The following is a 20,000-nucleotide window of genomic DNA, read 5'->3' as shown; positions in this document are numbered from 1 at the left end:
CAGAGAGTGGGGCAGGTTTTCACTGTGTGATAATAGAAGTAAAGACAGAGAGCGGGGCAGGTTTTCACTGTGTGATAATAGGTAAAGACAGAGATCGGGGCAGGTTTTTCACTGTGTGATAATAGAGGTAAAGACAGAGAGCGGGGCAGGTTTTTCACTGTGTGATAATAGAGGTAAAGACAGAGAGCGGGGCAGGTTTTCACTTGTGTGATTATAGAGGTAAAGACAGAGAGCGGGGCAGGTTTTCACTGTGTGATAATAGAGGTAAAGACAGAGAGCGGGGCAGGTTTTCACTGTGTGATTATAGAGGTAAAGACAGAGAGCGGGGCAGGTTTTTCACTGTGCTTGTCTTTTCAGATTGCTGGTGTCTGTTATTCACACTGATTGAAAGCAGTCAGGAAATGTCACATTGTTTCTGACTGCTGCCGCTCCCACATCAATTCACAGACACACACACACACACACCCCTTGTCGTCGTACAGTAATGAGATTCAGATCAGGCCAGTCAGTCTCTCCGCTCGCTCGGCGTATGGATTTCTCCGTAATGATATTCTGAAGCAGATTGAGTTTGCTTTTCTCTGAAGAGAGAGTATCGCCCACTCTTTTTAAACCTATTCGTCAGGGGAGTCAGAATATGCAGCGACACAGTGTAACAGCTGATTTGTCCCTCTGTGATGTCCCCTGTCGGCTCTGCTGTCAGTGATTCACAGCAGGTGCTCAGGGAAACAGAGTGTTGTTTCAGACAGTGGACACTTTAAGTCGGAGGAGGGGCTCATTGGAATGGCTGGAATGAAATACATGTAATGGTGATACATTACCATTCACTACTTCCAGGATGTCTATTTAGGCTACATGTTGAAGTAGACAATGAGGGATATAGGTTGTGTATTTTGAGTAGACGTTCAGGCATATGTATATTTAGGGTGAACTGAGGGATTTTGATTTGGTCTTCGCCCCTGTGCCTTTACACGCCGTAATTTGTGTACAACAAAAAAACCTATTATGCATTCCTGCGTCTGTCTCGAAGCTCTTCATACCAACGTGACAGAATAATGGACCATTAAGGGAGACAGCAGGAGTGGCCCGTCCTATGACGCTGCGACTGGGCCATCCGCCGCCGCTGCAACTGGGCCGTCTGACGCCGCCACAATTTCCGGGTCCAACTTCGGCAGCTGCATCGGGTCCTGATTAACCCGCACTGCGTTCCTGGGATCTTCCTTGAGGCCCGGAGTCGTTGCGCTGCTAGTGCATCGGGGGACTGTCACGGATCCCTCTGGAACCTTCATTACGGACACCTGTTCCCTATTCCCACTGATTAGTAATTGTATAAGTGTGCCCTTTGATTTCCATTGGGCTGTCCATTATTGTTACTATGTCCGTTGGTGCGTGTGAGTACCTGTGCTGTGTGTTTTGGCTTTCGTGCCATTGTGGATTGCGCAGATGATTACGGGTCTCGTGTGTTATTTATTTGAGGTACTCCTCGCTCTTTTCTTTTGGGTTTCAACCCTGTGTTTTTGTATAGTGTTTGTTTGGTCTTCGCGGCACACCGTAATTTGGGTAAAATAAAAAACCCTATCTTCATACCAACGTGACACATGGTAGAGGCTGAGGGATCTGGAATGCTCATTTACGTTTCTATGGTGATGGTTTATGGTAGATACTGAGGGATATAGGATGTCTGTTTAGGTTTCTATGGTGACGGTTTATGGTAGATACTGAGGGATATAGGATGTCTGTTTAGGTTTCTATGCTGATGGTTTATGGTAGATACTGAGGGATATAGGATGTCTGTTTAGGTTTCTATGGTGACGGTTTATGGTAGATACTGAGGGATATAGGATGTCTGTTTAGGTTTCTATGGTGATGGTTTATGGTAGATACTGAGGGATATAGGATGTCTGTTTAGGTTTCTATGGTGACGGTTTATGGTAGATACTGAGGGATATAGGATGTCTGTTTAGGTTTCTATGCTGATGGTTTATGGTAGATACTGAGGGATATAGGATGTCTGTTTAGGTTTCTATGCTGAAGGTTTATGGTAGATACTGAGGGATATAGGATGTCTGTTTAGGTTTCTATGGTGACGGTTTATGGTAGATACTGAGGGATATAGGATGTCTGTTTAGGTTTCTATGGTGACGGTTTATGGTAGATACTGAGGGATATAGGATGTCTGTTTAGGTTTCTATGCTGATGGTTTATGGTAGATACTGAGGGATATAGGGTATCTGTTTAGGTTTCTATGCTGATGGTTTATGGTAGATACTGAGGGATATAGGATGTCTGTTTAGGTAGGATGTTGTTTCATGGTAGACGTTGAGGTATATAAGATGTCTGTTTAGGGTAGATGTTGAGGTACTGTATACGGGATGTCTTTTTAGAGTATGGATATTTTATATTAGTTTAGGGTGGATATGTAAGATGTTGTTCTTAGTAAGGACAATAAAGCTGCAAACACAATACACAGTTGAATGATGGTTTAGTGAATGAGTTTTTTCGGTGATTCTCGACTGAGCGGAATTGATGCTTTCATACATGGTCTTTGAGTCCATGATCATACTGGGTTACTTTTGTGATTGACAGAGAGTTTGTGTGCGTCCCAAATTGCACCATATTCCCAATGTAGTGCACTACTTTTGATGAGAGCCTTATGGGTCCTGGTCTAAAGTAGTGCACCCAATAGGGAATAGGGTGCTTTTTGGGATGTGACCCTTCTGTTCATTTAGAGTTCATGTTGACTTTAAGTAACGGACTCAGTAAAGAATCCACTGACATTTCCTCACCAGCCTACACTAAACCCTCACTGGCAGTACAGCAAAACCCATTGAGCCCCGAGCAGACAAAAATCAGAACAGTTCCTCACCAGCCTACTCTAAACCCTCACTGGCAGTACAGCAAAACCCATTGAGCCCCGAGCAGACAAAAATCAGAACAGTTCCTCACCAGCCTACTCTAAACACTCACTGGCAGTACAGCAAAATCCATTGAGCCCCGAGCAGACAAAAATCAGAACAGTTCCTCACCAGCCTACACTAAACCCTCACTGGCAGTACAGCAAAACCCATTGAGCCCCCCTCACTGCAGACAAAAATCAGAAGACAAAAATCCTCACCAGCCTACTCTAAACCCTCACTGGCAGTACAGCAAAACCCATTGAGCCCCGAGCAGACAAAAATCAGAACAGTTCCTCATCAGATCAGAGCACACAGTTATCAGGCCCGTTTTAGACTCTGTCAAACACTGAGTAACAATCTCAGTTATTGGTCCAATGGGTAGGGTTAGAGTTCATTAGGTTTGGTCTCAAAGTTACTTTAAAGTGTGTGTATGTGTGTGTGTGTGTGTGTGTGTGTGTGTGTGTGTGTGTGTGTGTGTGTGTGTGTGTGTGTGTGTGTGTGTGTGTGTGTGTGTGTGTGTGTGTGTGTGTGTGTGTGTGTGTGTGTGTGTGTGTGTGTGCGTGCCAGTCTGTGGTAAAGAGAAGGGAGGGTGGGGGGCAGTAATGTATAGTTCACCAAGCACCTTTTCTCAGCCTATCAGGGTGCACGTGTGTGTTGAAAGCTCTCCTGTCACGCTGCTCTGAGCATAAATGGGAGGTTTCCATCACACAGGGCCATGGGCCTTTAACACTAAAAGACCAGACATCAAACTCGTTTAGTGATGATGGCTAGATGTGTCCCATCATCAATATCAATGTGTGAATGAATTATGAGCCTGCGTGGGATACAGCGTTGTGAGACGAGTGGCCTGCAGCACCTGATCCCACCTTGAGGGCCGTACACTACCTAGTTATAATGCAGTATGTTTCCAGGAGGGGAATAGACTGCCACTGGCTGCTGTTTCCCTTTGGGAATCTGTTGGGTAGTGTGAGTTAGTTAGTTAATAACTGATTTTTAGACCTATTTCTTGTTGTCTATGACCCTCGTTTCATTATCCTAATACACACACTGTAGCCCTTTGGGATTGTTTTTAGATGAAAAGCGCATGACAAATGAAGAGCTCTATTCAGTCTGTATGGACGAAGCGTTCCAGGATGCGTGATAGAAATGTAAAGGTGATTCCCCATTGAGCCGACATATGCAGCGTTTAATACAGTCTCTGTTAACGCGAGAGCATTGCCTTCCAATTTCAATCATGCTATAACACTTAGTTTTTTACAATCACTTTGGCACTAATTTCGGAACCTTGATGTCATTTTTCAAAACTCTAGACACAAAACTCACAAAACTAAAATCACCTGTTCAAAATGACACAACTTAACATCAAAGTATTACCATTTCAAAATGCAATTCACACATTACATCTGAGATGACTGTCTATTCATTTCATTACAATGATCTAACTATCAATTGATACAACTGCTCAAAATGATAAGTAACTGTTGCATTACTCTTAATGCATAGTTTTATGGAAACTGACAAACAATATTCCATGTTTAGATCATGAAGGTTTCAGGATAACGAGATCCATTGACACCAATTACCGGGGAACATGAACCAATTGGACTACATTATCTATGGATGTAATATTTCATCATCATTCTTTATCAGACACTGTTTCTATGGTCCCATGTACCACTTTTCCAGATCATGTTTTCAGATTTGACATTACTGTACACTCGGACACTTTATTAGGTACACCTTTCTAGTACTGGGTAGGACCCCCTTTTGCCTCCACAACAGCCTGAATTATTCACGGTGTTGTATGTTAAGAGATGCCCTTCTGCACACCACTGTTTTAAACAGCTGTTATTTGAGCGTTTGTTGCCTTTCTGTTGGCGTGAATGAGTCTGGACATTCTCCTCTGATCTCTCTCATTAACAAGGTGTTTTTGCCCACAGAAATGTCGCTCACTGAATGTGTTTTGTTTATCACACCATTCTCTGTAAACTCTAGAGACTGCAGTACATAAAAATCCCAGGAGGACAGCTGTTTCTGAGATGCTGGAATCACCATGTGTGGCATAAACAGTCATACCACAGTCAAAGTTGCTTAGGGTAGCCTAGTGGTTAGAGCGTTGGACTAGTAACCTGAATGTTGCAAGTTTAAACCCTCGAGCTGACAAGGTACAAATCTGTCATTCTGCCCCTGAACAGGCAGTTAACCCACTGTTCCTAGGCCATCATTGAAAATAAGAATTTGTTCTTAACTGACTTGCCTGGTTAAATAAAGGTAAAATAAAAATAAAAAACTAATCTTGCCTGTTCTAATGTTTGGTCGAACAACATCTGAAGCTCTCTACTCTATATACTCTATATATTGAGTTGCAGGCAGCTACATGATTCAGTGTTCGAATGTAACCTTCCTTGATGAGCTAAATCAGGTCTGTAGACCTGATGGCCTTACCTATGACCGTTTTGAGTTTTGAAAAATGACCACAAGGTTCTGAAATTAGTGCCAAAGTGATTGTAAAAAACTGTAACTTCAGTGATACAGATTGAATAGAGGCTTAACTGTAGAGAGATGGAGAATGAGAAGGGAGCGCTAGAGAGAGAACCAATCTCCTCATTATTTTCTCCTGCAGGATAATTTCCCAGCTGGTAACCCAGAGCGTCTCCAGGACCTGAAGTCTACTGTGGACCTTCTCACCAGCATCACCTTCTTCAGGATGAAGGTGTGTGTGTGTGTGTGTGTGTGTATGTGTGTGTGTGTGTGTGTGTGTGTGTGTGTGTGTGTGTGTGTGTGTGTGTGTGTGTGTGTGTGTGTGTGTGTGTGTGTGTGTGTGTGTGTGTGTGTGTGTGTGTGTGTGTGTGTGTGTGAGAAGCATTTTAACCACCCTCTCTCCCAGTGCAATCCCCGCCCTGTAATCCTCTCCCCCAGTTCCCAGCCTGCACGCTGATTTATCTAGGTTTAAAAACAGCCCATTGCTGTGCTTCATGCACACAGGCACAAACACACGCATGCACCCACACACACACACACACACACACACAAAACCGGTCGACACGCACACAAACACACACAAAGACACCGGTGGACTCCCACTCCCACTCAGGAAGGCTGTGTTGTGGTGTGGGGCGGATGTACACAGAATGGAGCGGCCAGGCGTAACTAAGATGGCAGCTGAAGGGGAGATGACGTGGGGGGAGGAATGAGAATTGTCACTTTATGTTACAGACGCTTTCACTCCCACTTCCAGCCACCCTGCACATTAAGGGAAAGGGAAAGGGGATACCTAGTCAATTGCACAACTGAATGCATTCAGCCGAAGTGTGTTCAACCGAAGTGTGTAACCCAACCCCTCTGAATCACACACACACGCACACAAGTTCTCCTGAACACACAGACAGTATACAGTAGGTTTCAAAGAATCCTATTATTCAACATTCTAAAGGTACAACTTTAAAGTGTGTGTGTGTGTGTGTGTGTGTGTGTGTGTGTGTGTGTGTGTGTGTGTGTGTGTGTGTGTGTGTGTGTGTGTGTGTGTGTGTGTGTGTGTGTGTGTGTGTGTGTGTGTGTGTGTGTGTGTGTGTAGCTGTGTGTGTGTGTGAGTATGTGTAGCTGAGTGTGTGTGTGTGTGTGTGTGTGTGTGTGTGTGTGTGTGTGTGTGTGTGTAGCTGAGTGTGTGTGTGTGTGTGTGTGTGTGTGTGTGTGTGTGTGTGTGTGTGTGTGTGTGTGTGTGTGTGTGTGTGTGTGTGTGTGTGTGTGTGTGTGTGTGTGTGTGTGTGTGTGTGTGTGTGTGTGTGTGTGTGTGTGTAGCTGTGTGTGTGTGTGAGTATGTGTAGCTGAGTGTGTGTGTGTGTGTGTGTGTGTGTGTGTGTGTGTGTGTGTGTGTGTGTGTGTGTATGTGTGCTGTGTGTGTGTGTGTGTGTGTGTGTGTGTGTGTGTGTGTGTGTGTGTGTGTGTGTGTGTGTGTGTGTGTGTGTGTGTGTGTGTGTGTGTGTGTGTGTGTGTGTGTGTGTGTGTGTGTGTGTGTGTGTTGACTTTGTTCCCATCTGTATTACAGGTACAGGAGCTACAGAGTCCTCCCAGAGCCAGTATGGTGGTGAAGGACTGTGTCAGAGCCTGTCTAGACTCAACATACAAATACATCTTTGACAACTGTCATGAACTCTACAATCAGCTACTCGACCAGGTAAGACAGACACTATATCACCCTATATTAAACCCTATATCAGCCCTATATTAAACCCTTTACCACGCCTATTTTAATCCCTATATCACCCTATATTAAACCCTACATCAGTCCTATATTAAATCCTATATCACCCCTATGTTAATCACTATATCACCCTATATTAAACCCTTTATCACTCCTATATTAAACCCTACATAAGTGCTATATTAAACCCTATATCAGACCTACAGTGGGGAGAACAAGTATTTGATACACTGCCGATTTTGCAGGTTTTCCTACTTACAAAGCATGTAGAGGTCTGTATTTTTTTTTAATCATAGGTACACTTCACCTGTGAGAGACAGAATCTAAAACAGAAATCCATAAAATCTCATTGTATGATTTTTAAGTAATTCATTTGCATTTTATCGCATGACATAAGTATTTGATCATCAACACGGCAGGACCTGGTCAATGACCTGAAGAGAGCTGGGACCACAGTCTCAAAGAAAACCATTAGTAACACACTATGCCGTCATGGATTAAAATCCTTTAGCGCACGCAAGGTCCCCCTGCTCAAGCCAGCACATGTCCAGGCCCGTCTGAAGTTTGCCAATGACCATCTGGATGATCAAGAGGAGGAATGGGAGAAGGTAATGTGGTCTGATGAGACAAAAATAGAGCTTTTTGGTCTAAACTCCACTCGCCGTGTTTGGAGGAAGAAGGATGAGTAATAATAATAATAATATAATATATGCCATTTAGCAGACGCTTTTATCCAAAGCGACTTACAGTCATGTGTGCATACATTCTACGTATGGGTGGTCCCGGGAATCGAACCCACTACCCTGGCGTTACAAGCGCCATGCTCTACCAACTGTGCTACAGAAGGACTGAGTACAACCCCAAGAACACTATCCCAACCGTGAAGCATGGAGGTGGAAACATCATTCTTTGGGGATGCTTTTCTGCACCGTATTAAGGGGAGGATGGATGGGGCCATGTATCGCGAGATCTTGGCCAACAACCTCCTTCCCTCAGTAAGAGCATTGAAGATAGGTCATGGCTGGGTCTTCCAGCATGACAACTACCCAAAACACACAGCCAGGGCAACTAAGGAGTGACTCCGTAAGAAGCATCTCAAGGTCCTGGAGTGGCCTCGCCAGTCTCCAGACCTGAACCCAAAAGAAAATCTTTGGAGGGAGCTGAAAGTCCGTATTGCCCAGCGACAGCCCCGAAACCTGAAGGATCTCGAGAAGGTCTGTATGGAGGAGTGGGCCAAAATCCCTGCTGCAGTGTGTGCAAACCTGGTCAAGAACTACAGGAAACGTATGATCTCTGTAATTGCAAACAAAGGATTCTGTACCAAATATTAAGTTCTGCTTTTCTGATGTATCAAATACTTATGTCATGCAATAAAATGCTAATTAATTACTTAAAAATCATACAATGTGATTTTCTGGATTTATTTTAGATTCCGTCTCTCACAGTTGAAGTGTACCTGGTCACGGGAAACAAATTTTCTATGGGATTGAGGTCAGGGCTTTGTGCTGGCCACTCCATTACCTTGACCTTGTTGTCCTGAAGCCAACTTTGGAAGTATGTTTGGGGTCATTGTCCATTTGGAAGACCCATTTGCGACGAAGCTTTAACTGATGTCTTGAGATGTTGCTTCAATATATCCACATAATTTTACTTCCTCATGATGCCATCTATTTTGTGAAGTACACCAGTCCCTCCTGCAGCAAAGCAAACCCACAACATGATGCTGCCACCCCCGTGCTTCGAGGTTTGGATGGTGTTCTTCGGCTTGCAAGCATCCCCCTTTTTCCTCCAAACATAACAATGGTCATTAATGGCCAAAGTTCTATTTTTGTTTCATCAGACCAGGGGACATTCGACCAAAAAGTACGATCTTTGTCCCCATGTGCAGTTTCAAACCGTAGTGTCTTTTATGGCGTTTTTTTTTTAGCAGTGGCTTCTTCCTTGCTGAGCGGCCTTTCAGGTTATGTCGATATCGGACTCGTTTTACTGTGGACATAGATACTTTTCTACCTGTTTCCTCCAGCATCTTCACAAGGTCCTCTGTTGTTCTTGGATTGATTCGCACTTTTCATACAAAAGTACGTTCATCTCTAAGAGACAGAACATGCCTCCTTCCTGAGCGGTATGACGGCTGCATGGTCCCTTGGTGTTTATACTTGCATACTATTGTTTGTTACAGATGAATAAAATGCAAATTAATTACTTAAAAATCATACAATGTGATTTTCTGGATTTTTCTTTAGATTCCGTCTCTCACAGTTGAAGTGTACCTATGATAAAAATTACAGACCTGTACATGCTTTGTAAGTAGGAAAACCTGCAAAATCGGCAGTGTATCAAATACTTTGTTCTCCCCACTGTATATTGAAGTCTTTATCACTCCTATATTACATCCTATTTCACTTCCATATTAAATTCTATATCACTCCTATATCACCCTATATTAAATGCTTTATCACCCCTATATTAAACCCTTTATCAGACCTATATTAAAACCTATATCAGTCCTATGTTAAATCATATATCAGTACTATGTTAAATCCTATATCAGTGCTATATATGCTGAGTGTACAAAGCATTAGGAACACCTTCTTAGTTTTGCATTGCACCACCCCCTTTTGCCCTCAGAACAGCCTCAATTCTTTGGTGCATGGACTCTACAAAGTGTCGAAAGTGTTCCACAGTGGTGCTGGACTATGTTGAATCTAATGCTTCCCACAGTCGTGTCAAGTTGGCTGGATGGGTGGTGGACCATTCTTGATACACACGGGAAACTGTTGAGCATGAAAAAAAACCAGCAGCATTGCAGTTCTTGACACAAACCTCTGCTCCTGGCACCTACTACCATTCAATGTATTTTTAATACATTTTATTTACAATGATGGCCTACCCTGGCCAAACCCGGATGACGCTGGGCCAATTGTGTGCTGCCCTATGGGACACACAATAGGGCAGCACTTAAATATTTTCTCTTGCCCAGTCACACAGACACAATCCATGTCTCAATTGTCTCAAGGCTTAAAAATCCTAATTTAATCTGTCTCCTCCCCTTCAACTACACTGATCAAAGTGGATTTAACAGGTGACATCAATAAGGGATCATAGCTTTCACCTGGATTCACCTGGTCAGTCTATGTCATCGAAGGAACAGGTATTCCTAATGTTTTGTACACTCAGTCCTATATTCATTTTATATCGTTCCTATATCGGCCATCTGTCAGTCCTAAGGTGCACTACAGGAGTTAGTGTGTTCTGTCTAACAGAGAGATAATGTCCTTCAGGTCTGTAACAGTCATGTATCTGTTCTGTAAAAGGCACGTTCTGCAACAGTGAGGTAATGTCCTGCTGGTCTATAACAAGGAGTTTATAACTGTAGAAGTTGAATAATAATCTTCCTTTGTAGAAACAGCCTGAGGGTTTTTTTTAGCAATTACCCAGCAGAGAGATAGATACAGCCACTAATTACAACTCAGTCTAACACACTCACAAACGAGTCACACACTCCATCAACACACACACACTTATAGACCAGACACCTACTCCATCAACACACACACACACACAGGCACACACACACACACACACACACACACACACACACACACACACACACACACACACACACACACACACACACACACACACACACACACACACACACACACACACACACACACACTCTATCAACACACACACACACACACACACACACACACACACACACACACACACACACACACACACACACACACACACACACACACACACACACACACACACACACACACACACACACACACACACACACACACACTTATAGACCAGACACCTACTCCATCAACACACACACACAGGCACACACACACTCTATCAACACACACACACGCACACACACACACACACACATATACACACGCACTTACAGACAGGACACACTCTTCATCAACACACTAGTCACCACAACATCAACACACACACATGTTCTCTCCTGGAGCTAACCTCAGGGTGGTGGATGACTATATCATAATATTACAGCCTGCCTTTGTGCCACTGTGGATATTCCCCATAAAAGATGAACATTGTGTTGTCTTGCCTGCCCTCGTTCTCTCACTGGAAATACCACCGTCCAACCAGAGGCTGATTATGTAACGCTACAAAGCACTCTGCATGGGAGGGAGGGAGAGATAAATGGAAGGGGGGAGTGGGGAAGGGAAGGAGAGAAGACATGGAGGGATCAGGGAGAGGAAGGAGGGAGAGCTTAAACATTCCCGTAAAGCCTGGCAGAGATGGAGGGATTTAAAAAGAGAGCAGTGAAGGAAGAAAGCAGAGCAGGTGAAGAAAGAGAGAGTCATTTAGGTCCAAATTCTCTCCATTGGAATTCAGTCACTGTGGAGGAAGGAGGAGAGATGCCCAGTACTGCATATCTCTGTAGATACACTGTAGGCAGACATGACCACACAGACACACACACACACACACACACACACACACACACACACACACACACACACACACACACACACACACACACACACACACACACACACACACACACACACACACACACACACACACACACACACACACACACACACACACACACACACACACATACATATACACACATTATGGCCAATTGATAGCAGTACAGGTCGGGCTGTGTAGTGTGTATTATTAGGGTTTATTAACTGTTGAACTGAAGTGTATGTTCAGCACTGTGAGGACACCACATTAGCATGGATGTGTTTCTCTGTCTGCCTGTCTGTTACAACGCACCTTGAGTCTCATGTAGTGTCATACCACACACACACACTGATAGTCTTATCACATGTGTAGCTGATCGGATGTGTTTCTCTGTCTGCCTGTCTGTTACAACACACCATGAGTCTCATGTATAGTCATACTACACACACACTGATAGTCTTATCACATGTGTAGCTGATCAGATGTGTTTCTCTGTCTGCCTGTCTGTTACAACACACCATGAGTCTCATGTATAGTCATACTACACACACACTGATAGTCTTATCACATGTGTAGCTGATCGGATGTGTTTCTCTGTCTGCCTGTCTGTTACAACACACCATGAGCCTCATGTATAGTCATACTACACACACACACACACAGATAGTCTTATCACATGTGTAGCTGATCGGATGTGTTTCTCTGTCTGCCTGTCTGTTACAACACACCATGAGTCTCATGTATAGTCATACTACACACACACAGATAGTCTTATCACATGTGTAGCTGATCAGATGTGTTTCTCTGTCTGCCTGTCTGTTACAACACACCATGAGTCTCATGTATAGTCATACTACACACACACTGATAGTCTTATCACATGTGTAGCTGATCGGATGCGCTAAGGCCAAATCAAGGGGTTACTGGTTAAAATTCCTCTTGGCTCCAGTTTAATTTAATTTATACACTTAAATATAATCAGTGATGTAGTCAGAGGGTTAGAATCCCATCTAGCAGGTCTCCCGAGTGGTGCAGCGGTCTTAGGCACTGCATTGCAGTGCTTGAAGTGCAGTGCTTGAAGTGTCACTACAGACCCGGGTTTGATCCCAGGCTGTGTCACAACTAGCCATGACCGGGTGTCCCATTGGGAGGTGCACAATTGGCCCAGTGTAGTCTGGGTTACGGGAGGCTTGGCTGGGGGGGTGCTTTACTTAGCTTATTGTGGATTGGCGGGACATGGTTTGGATGGACGCATGACTCGACCTTCGCCTCTCCCGAGTCCATTGGGGAATTGCAGCAATGAGACAAGATCGGATAAAAAGGGTAAAATCCTAAACAAATAATCCCATCTGGTTTCGGTGAGCCAGTCAACAAATTGGTTGTTTTTGCTTATTGGACATTAGGGATGTCAGTCCCCATGTCTGTTATTGTCTCCTTTAGGTGTTTGAACTGTTTCCTACTGTGTTGATTCTCTGTCTCTTTATCCAGATGTGTAAACAAACTGTTGGCCTGTGATTGCCATCCAGATGAGTGATACAGCGTCTGAGAGAGTTAATGTGTGTCCCAAATGGCACCCTATTCCTTAATATAGTGCTCTACTTTTAGTACCAGTACCTCTTTTAGTATTGCACTATATGAGTATATGGGGTGCCATTTGAACTGGTTTGTTGCTGGTAAAACGGTCATCCCAGTTTGGAATACTGATCATGGTTGGTACAGTACTGCTAATTCTCCTGGAATCAGTACTGATTACACACTGGTGAAACAAAACCACACCCTCATATGCCCTGTGCAGTGCACCATAGTGTGGCAGGCAGCCCTATACGGCTCTGGTCAAAGTTATGCACTACAGGGGGGGGAGGATTTGATTTGAGATTCGCCCTAGAGGAAGGGATTCTTGTGAATATAGAGTGTATGATTAGCATGCTACTATAGTGCTGGTGATTTAGTTACCCTATGTCCCCAAAAATCAAATTAGTCAAAGTAGAGGGATCAGATGTTTGAGAGGGGCTTCAATCTCAAACAATGTATGTAGACCCATAATCCTTCACAAAGGAGAGGGAACACACAGAGAAGATACAAATGGATTGAGTTTACAGAGCCAGGTATCACGAATAGAAACTGTTTCGACTCAGTGCTTTGTCAGGGGTGTACTGGTCCTTGCCCCTGTCCACTTTAATAGATTTGCTTACATTTAAGTGATATATTAAATAACACTTGTTAGGAATATACATTTTGGTCTGTGTTAGTCCCACAAAGACAGTATGTATCTTTTCAGTATCTTTACACTATCTTTCCATTGAAGAGAGGGGTTACGGAGCCAGTCACGAAACCCAAGGCTTCCTGATTGAAAATAGGAAAAGCACTTTGAGTCAGCTTGTTGTAGGTGCTTGGGAATAATTCAATGAAGTTCTTGAAGAAAAGAAAGACCCCCACACGGCTCTTGCCAATATCACTTAGTTGGTTTATTCAGCATTTCTTCAAGGATGTACTACTGGTGCTAGACACAATAATCATAAAATAGTTTAGTGATGAGCTTCGTGGGCAATATGGTGCTGAACGCTGAGCTGTTTATATTCACTATGTTGACCTCTGCTGGTGGTTTATCCTCCATCCCAAAGAGTATGATGAAAGGCAGATCTTTTAAGAGAAGTTCAGATTAACATGTTGGCCTCTACTGGTGTTTGACGCCAACCCAAAGAAGGCAGTGTGATGAAAGGCAGATCTCAGTAAGGGCAGACCTCAGCTTTAACACACATATCTAACCTTTATTTACACAGGTTTCTTTATTAGTCATTTGACAGACACTCTTATCCAGAGTGACTTACAGTAGGGAGTGCACACATTTTTATATTAGCCCACCATGGGAGTTGAACCCACAACCCTGGCAAGCACCATGCTCTACCAACTGAGCTACAAGGGACCCAAGTTGAAATCTATTCTACCAGAGAGACCTGTTCATTTAAATGTGAACTTAAATGAATGGATTACAGCATTGAGTATACATGTTGGCCTCTGGTTGGTTTGTCCCACAGACCAAGGAAAGCCTGTACGGCTAAAGGCAGATATTCTCAGAGGGCGGTAGGTTAACCCTCAGCTTTATGATGGATGTACAATATACCTGCTATTTTACCACCTCTAACAATGTGTTGCTTGACATTATGAATATAGATGAGCAGCGAGATGCATTGGTAATACACAACCTTCATCAATGCCCTTCACACAACGGTATATAGTACACAAACACCCATGCACTTTCAGGACCACACACACTGGGAATACTTTGCATAGAGGATCCTGTTTCATTTTGCATAGAGTTCTGTTTCATTATTCATATCTCTACAGTAAGACAGACCACTGCAGCCCCTCTGCACACACACACACACACACACACACACACACACACACACACACACACACACACACACACACACACACACACACACACACACACACACACACACACACACACACACACACACACACACACACACACACACTACAGCAGGGATGACACACAAAGACCCCTTGGTAAACAGTTAGCTTCAGACCGTGTTTGGCCACGCAGTCGTGGGTGAACAGGGAGTACAGGAGGAGACGCAGTACACACACCTGAGGGCCCCAGTGTTGAGGATCATCGTGGCAGATGTGTTGTTGCCTACCCTCGCCACCTGGGGGCGGCCTGTCAGGAAGTCCAGGATCCAGTTGCAGAGGTAGATGTTTAGTCCCAGGGTCCTTAGCTTAGTGATGAGCTTCGTGGGCACTATGGTGCTGAACGCTGAGCTATAGTCAATGAACAGTATTCTCACATAGGTGTTCCTTTTGGTTGGGATACGTACGTACGGTCACTGTGGGGATGACGTCATCGATGCACTTCTTGATGAAGCCGATGACTGAGGTGGTATACACCTCAATGCCATTGGAGGAATCCCAGGAAATACTCCAGTCTGTGCTTAGCAAAACAGTCCTGTCGCGTAGCGTCCGTGTCATCTAACCACTTCCGTATTGAGAGAGTCACTGGTACTTCCTGCTTTAGATTTTGCATGTAAGAAGTAATCAGGGGGATAGAATTATGGTCAGATTTGCCAAATGGAGGGCGGGGGAGTGCTTTGTATGTATCACTGTGTGTGGAGTAAAGGTGGACTCAAGTTTTTTTCCCCTCTGGTTGCACATGTGACATGCTGGTAAAAAATGTGGTAAAACTGATTTAAGTTGGCCTGCATTAAAGTCCCCGGCCACTAGGAGTGCCGCTTCTGGGTGAGCATTTTCTTAGAGTTAGTTGAGTGCGGTCTTAGTGCCAGCATCGGTCTGTGGTGGTAAATAGATGGCTCTGAATAATATAGATGAGAACTCTCTAGGTAGATAGTGTGGTCTACAGCTTATCATAAGGTACTCTGCCTCAGGTGACCAATACCTCGACACTTCTTTAATATTAGACATCAAGCACCAGCTGTTATTGACAAAAATACACACACCCCCACCCCTCATCTTACCAGACGTAGCTTCTCTGTTCTGCCGGTCCATTGAAAATCCCTCCTGCTCTAAATTATCCGTGTCGTCGTTCAGCCACGACTCGGGGGAAACATAAGATATTACAGTTTTTAATGTGCCGTTGGTAGAATAATCGCAATCGTAGAACATAAATTGTATTATCCAACAATGGCATATTAACAAGTAGAATTGATGGCAGTGGGAGTTTACTCGCTCGCCGCCTCTTTTCCTCCGTCTTTTCTTCACGCAAATGACGGGGATCTGGGCCTGTTCCCGGGAGAGCAGTATTTCTTTCTCGTCAGACTCGTGAAAGGAAAAGCTTCTTCCAGTTCGTGGTGAGTAATCCCAGTTCTAATGTCCATAAGTTATTTTTGGTCATAAGAGATGGTAGCAGCAACATTATGTACAAAATAAGTTTAAAAAATAAGTTAAAAACAATGCAAAAAAAATGAACAAATAGCACAATTGGTTACAGGCATGAAAAACATCAGCCATCCTCTTCGGCGCCATTTTAAGGTTCTTAGCTTTCCAACGCTATGCGGCATATGACGTGTTCTTCCGGCAGAAATTGACTGTCAGTCCGAGCAGCGAATAAAAGTGTAAGCAGGACTTCCCATTTAACCAGGCAAGTGACGGGGATCTGAACCTGTTCCCGGGAGAGCAGTATTTCTTTCTCGTCAGACTCGTGAAAGGAAAAGCTTCTTAAGAACAAACTCTTACTTCACAATGACAGCCTACCCCAGCCAAACCCTCCCCTAACCCGGATGATGCTGGGACAATTGTGCACCGCAGTATGGGACTCCCAATCAGTTGTGATACAGCCCGGGATCAAACCAGGGTCTGTAGTGATGCCTCTAGCACTGAGATGCAGTGCCTTAGACCGCTGCGACACTCAGGTGCCCCGAGTCTAATCCGAAACCCCAGAGTCTAGTGAGGCAAACTCAATTTAAGCTGGGAAGCATGGCTATCAGCCAAAACTGTCCTAAATTGGCTTAACAGAGGCTGATTTATTAGCACACTACCTTGATAAAACAATTAACTAATAACGAAAGTCCCCAAAATCAGGGAGTTTACGCTTAACCGGTTTTAATCGAGCTCTCCCCCTAGTCATTACACACACACACACCAAATACACACAGAACAAACACACACAGACATACACAAACACGCACACAAGCTATGTCAAGAATCCAGTATACGGTGTGTATAAACAGTATAACTAAAATATAATGTACAGAAGTAGAAATATTAGAATGAGCTACGTCTAGAGTACATAAAAGCAAGCAAGCAAACACACACACACACACACACACACACACACACACACACACACACACACACACACACACACACACACACACACACACACACACACACACACACACACACACACACACACACACACACACACACTACACGCTACACTGCAGGTTGTTGAATAATTGAAGCCATATTATTTCAGAGCTGCCAGGGACAGGCTTAATTTTAACACACCCTATTATATTAATCAAAATGGCTTTTCATGTTGCCCAGAGATACGCTCGGGTGTGTTTGTGCTTGAGCGTCCAATACAAACACACACTGTGAGCAGTGGGTTATCTATCTGTAAAGTCATTAAGATAAGAGAGGAAATGTGTTGGTGTGAACAGAATGTCCAGACAGTTGAGTCTGATTCTAACCATATCTCCCATCGACAGAGAAACATTTATCAGCTCCAATACTACAGCAGTACTGTTACAGGGAGCTACAACTCTGCTGTACTCCTTCCTGTACGAGAACTATCACTAGTCCATCACTATACCAGGACAACTCATATACTGTACCAGGACTGGTCTACAGAAGACTATCAGATCATATACTGTACCAGGACTGGTCTACAGACAACTATCAGATCATATACTGTACCAGGACTGGTCTACAGACAACTATCAACTCATATACTGTACCAGGACTGGTCTACAGAAGACTATCAGATCATATACTGTACCAGGACTGGTCTACAGACAACTATCAACTCATATACTGTACCAGGACTGGTCTACAGACAACTATCAGATCATATACTGTACCAGGACTGGTCTACAGACAACTATCAGATCATATACTGTACCAGGACTGGTCTACAGACAACTATCAGATCAAATACTGCACCAGGACTGGTCTACAGACAACTATCAACTCATATACTGCGCCAGGACTGGTCTACAGACAACTATCAACTCATATACTGCGCCAGGACTGGTCTACAGACAACTATCAACTCATATACTGTACCAGGACTGGTCTACAGACAACTATCAGATCATATACTGTACCAGGACTGGTCTACAGACAACTATCAGATCATATACTGTACCAGGACTGGTCTACAGACAACTATCAGATCAAATACTGCACCAGGACTGGTCTACAGACAACTATCAACTCATATACTGCGCCAGGACTGGTCTACAGACAACTATCAACTCATATACTGCGCCAGGACTGGTCTACAGACAACTATCAACTCATATACTGCGCCAGGACTGGTCTACAGACAACTATCAGATCATATACAGTACCAGGACTGGTCTACAGACAACTATCAGATCATATACTGTACCAGGACTGGTCTACAGACTATTAGATGAAATACCAGCACTAGTCTACAGACTATTAGATGATATACCTGCACTGGTCTACAGACTATTAGATGATAAAGCAGCACTAGTCTGCAGACTATTAGATGATATACCAGCACTAGTCTACAGTGGTGGTTCAAGCCCTGAATGCTGATTACCTGAAAGCTGTTCCTAGGGCGTCATTGAAAGTAAAAATGTGTTCTTAACTGACTTGCCTAGTTAAATAAAGGTCAAATAAAAAATGTAATAAATATCAGACCATATACCATGGGTATGACAAAACCTTTTTTTTACTGTTGTAATTACGTTGGTAACCCGTTTATAAAGCAATAAGACACCTCTGGGTTTGTGGTATATGGCCAATATACCACACCCCCCCGGGCCACACCCCCCCCCCCGGACCTTATTGTTTAATTAGATCATATACCAGCACTGGTCTACAGACAATCAGATGTGTAAACCAGCACTAGTCTACAGACAGCTAAAACTCTCCTACTGCTCTTTCCATGCGGTTCTGTTCTATCTCTATCTGTGTTGAACAGATGGGGCTCTGAATAACAAGTGATTAAGCAGAAACAGACAGTTCAGTTCAATCAGTGTTTTAGAAGACGGCATCAGTGGAAGAAGAGCAGGGCTGCTCTAGAAAAGGTGTTTCTCTGCAGCCAAACACACACACACAGGCACACACACACACACAGGCACACAGGCACACAGGCACACAGGCACACAGGCACACAGGCACACAGGCACACAGGCACACACAGGCACACAGGCACACAGGCACACAGGCACACAGGCACACAGGCACACACAGGCACACACAGGCACACAGGCACACAGGCACACAGGCACACAGGCACACAGGCACACAGGCACACACAGGCACACAGGCACACAGGCACACAGGCACACAGGCACACAGGCACACAGGCACACAGGCACACAGGCACACAGGCACACAGGCACACAGGCACACAGGCACACAATCACACAATCACACAATCACACACATGCATCAATCAATCAATCTATCAAATGGATTTATAAAGCCCTTTTTACAACAGCAGTTGTCACAAAGTGCTTTTACAGAAACCCAGCTCAAAATCTTAGGGAGCACGCAATGAGGATGGCTAAGAAAAACTGTCTAGAAAGGCAAGAACCTGGGAAGAAACCTAGGGGGGTGCTTCTGGCTGTGCTGGGATCATAATCACAGTGGTTATTGAGGGTGCAACAGGTCAGCACATCAGGAGAAAATGTCCATTGGCTTTTCATAGCTGAGTATTCAGAGGTAGAGAGAGAGAGAGGTAGAGAGAGAGAGAGAGAGAGAGA

At 44.1% G+C, this 20,000-nt stretch overlaps 1 protein-coding gene across 50 annotated transcripts in view; it reads left to right on the top strand.

Annotated features, from left to right (window-relative positions):
• Positions 1–20,000, top strand: part of LOC118378325 (protein unc-13 homolog C-like) — a 290,696-nt gene that overhangs the window by 93,313 nt on the left and 177,383 nt on the right. For all 50 annotated transcript variants that reach the window (XM_052516681.1, XM_052516689.1, XM_052516680.1 and 47 more), the window contains exons 15-16: positions 5,518–5,607; positions 6,940–7,068. In XM_052516681.1, the coding sequence (XP_052372641.1) occupies positions 5,518–5,607; positions 6,940–7,068 (219 nt within the window). The remainder of the gene's footprint in view (positions 1–5,517; positions 5,608–6,939; positions 7,069–20,000) is intronic.

This window comes from Oncorhynchus keta, unplaced genomic scaffold, assembly GCF_023373465.1.
Source record: "Oncorhynchus keta strain PuntledgeMale-10-30-2019 unplaced genomic scaffold, Oket_V2 Un_scaffold_5444_pilon_pilon, whole genome shotgun sequence".
Classification (NCBI taxonomy): Eukaryota; Metazoa; Chordata; class Actinopteri; order Salmoniformes; family Salmonidae; genus Oncorhynchus; species Oncorhynchus keta.
This window is presented reverse-complemented; position numbering and strand designations above follow the sequence as displayed.